The 2,236-nt window shown below is 40.5% G+C and overlaps 1 protein-coding gene across 1 annotated transcript; it reads left to right on the top strand.

Annotated features, from left to right (window-relative positions):
* The first annotated feature begins 428 nt into the window (after positions 1 to 428).
* On the top strand, positions 429 to 1,376 carry LOC122200362 (olfactory receptor 56A3-like). Its single transcript, XM_042905915.1, has one exon. It carries the CDS (start codon positions 429 to 431, stop codon positions 1,374 to 1,376), a length of 948 nt encoding a protein of 315 aa, XP_042761849.1.
* Positions 1,377 to 2,236: the final 860 nt, after the last annotated feature.

A 2,236-nucleotide genomic window follows, 5' to 3' on the forward strand; every position in this document is an offset into this window, starting at 1 on the left:
TGTTATGGTTAAATTATCATATAGTAGTCTATGTGGCCATTAAAGAAAATCAAAACCCAAAGGAAGAAACTTGTAAGAACAAATTTAGCAACTCACTGGTCACAAAGTAGTTCTAAAGTAATTTTGTCCCTCTCTTTACTTTTGGCAAAGATACAACAATTCTATTAATAATCATCCTTGAAAGAATCAAGCATGTATAAGTAAACCATATTACCTCTGTTCTCTATACTGTTCACTGGTAAAATCATCCAAGTAGCAAGGCACAAAAGATAAACAGATGAAGTCACATGGCTCTGGATAACCCGAGGCTCGTGCATTTCACCTAGGTGAAGCAAATTTTCTAAATCCAGGTGTCTTGAGTCAGTATCCAATTTTTATCTTAATTTTACAGATCACTAAAAGAAATCTATAGAAATATATGACAAAATATGACAGCGCACCAAAATGGCACCATCTCCTCTGAGGTTTCAGACTTCCTCCTGAATTGTTTTGCCAGGTCCCCTAGCTGGAAATTCTGGTTGTCCCTGCCCCTCAGCTTCCTCTTTCTTTTAGCCATGGGGGCCAATAGTGTCCTCCTGATCACCATCAGGCTGGAGGCATCTCTGCATGAGCCATTGTACTACCTGCTCAGCCTCCTCTCCCTGTTGGACATCATTGTCTGCCTCACCGTCATCCCCAAGGTGCTGGCCGTCTTTTGGTTTGACCTCAAGTCCATCAGCTTCTATGCCTGCTTCCTCCAGATGTACATCATGAACTGCTTCCTTTCCATGGAGTCCTGCACATTCATGGTCATGGCCTATGACCGCTATGTAGCCATCTGCCACCCATTGAGATACCCATCCATCATCACTGACCAATTTGTAGCCAAGGCTGCTGTCTTTATTTTGGCCAGGAATGGCATTTTAACAGTACCTATCCCCATTCTATCATCCCGACTCCATTATTGTAGGACAAATGTCATTGAGAACTGCCTCTGCGCCAATATGTCTGTCTCCAGGCTCTCCTGTGATGATGTCACCATCAATCGCCTCTACCAGTTTGCCGTAGGATGGACCCTGCTAGGATCTGACCTCATCCTCATCTTTCTCTCCTATACCTTCATACTGCGAGCTGTGCTGAGACTCAAGGCAGAGGGTGCTGTGGCCAAGGCCCTGAGCACATGCGGTTCCCACTTCATCCTTATCCTCTTCTTCAGCACCATCCTTCTGGTCTTCGTGCTCACTCTTGTGGTGAAGAAGAAAGTCTCGCCTGATGTGCCAGTCTTGCTCAACATCCTCCACCATGTCATTTTCTCAGCCCTCAACCCCATTGTGTATGGGGTGCGAACCCAGGAGATCAAGCAAGGAATCCAGAGATTACTGAAGAAAGTGTGGTAACAAGGACAATTAGATCTCTGCATTCCTCACATAAAATGAGTTTTGAATCAATAATGGGTGAGTGGGCTTAATCATATCTATGAATTGCAATCTCAAAATGGGTAATTTGAATATTGTGTCTTCTTTAAAAACTTAAGCTTCACTGTTAAGTTTCCCTTTTCTCACTTCTCCTTTAGGAATATCTTTTGCCCCTTTTGCCTTTTCCCATACATATTATCCTATATTGACAAAATACTGAGATTCCTTGGGGGAGGTCCCAAAATGAGAAATTTATGTTCCTGAATATACAGCTGTTATTATGTCATGCCTTCACATTCTTAAATACACAACTGTGGCTATTTGGGGGTAGAGTTGTGTAACATGTAATGAATTCTTATTCTCATTTCTACAGAAGGGATCATATTGGAGAAAAAGATATAGCAGTGAAATTTCACTCCTGAATATGGAAGGTTGCTACTTCTCTCTAACTGGGTCTGCAGTTGGGTGATCATTCTAAATGAGCATTGCAAGAGGACAGGGTTTTTCTGTCCTGGATTTCTCATTTGTGCAACAATTATCAATGAGGTCGATTATAGTTAAGAGACTCTTAAATTCTCCTCCGCAATGGATTTGTGCTTTGCACATTTATCTTTTCAATCCAGAGTGTCACAGTTTAGTTCAATCTAGGGTGTGCAAAAATAGTTTAACTAATGAGTTAAAGATTTCAAAGACTGTGTATATGATCCAGTAATAATAATTTAAATATAAAAAATATAATATCTGAACATTTTTTTCATATTAACTGAACAATTTCTAAGAACACTTTGTGTCCTGGGAATTCTGTTAGCTATTAAGACTCAAAAATATACAGAAAAATGTGG

This window comes from Panthera leo, chromosome D1, assembly GCF_018350215.1.
Source record: "Panthera leo isolate Ple1 chromosome D1, P.leo_Ple1_pat1.1, whole genome shotgun sequence".
In the NCBI taxonomy this organism is placed as follows: domain Eukaryota; kingdom Metazoa; phylum Chordata; class Mammalia; order Carnivora; family Felidae; genus Panthera; species Panthera leo.

Bases quoted from the DNA above. Each gene is read 5' to 3' on its own strand.
- LOC122200362 (XM_042905915.1), top strand. From the start codon at position 429: ATGACAGCGCACCAAAATGGCACCATCTCCTCTGAGGTTTCAGACTTC.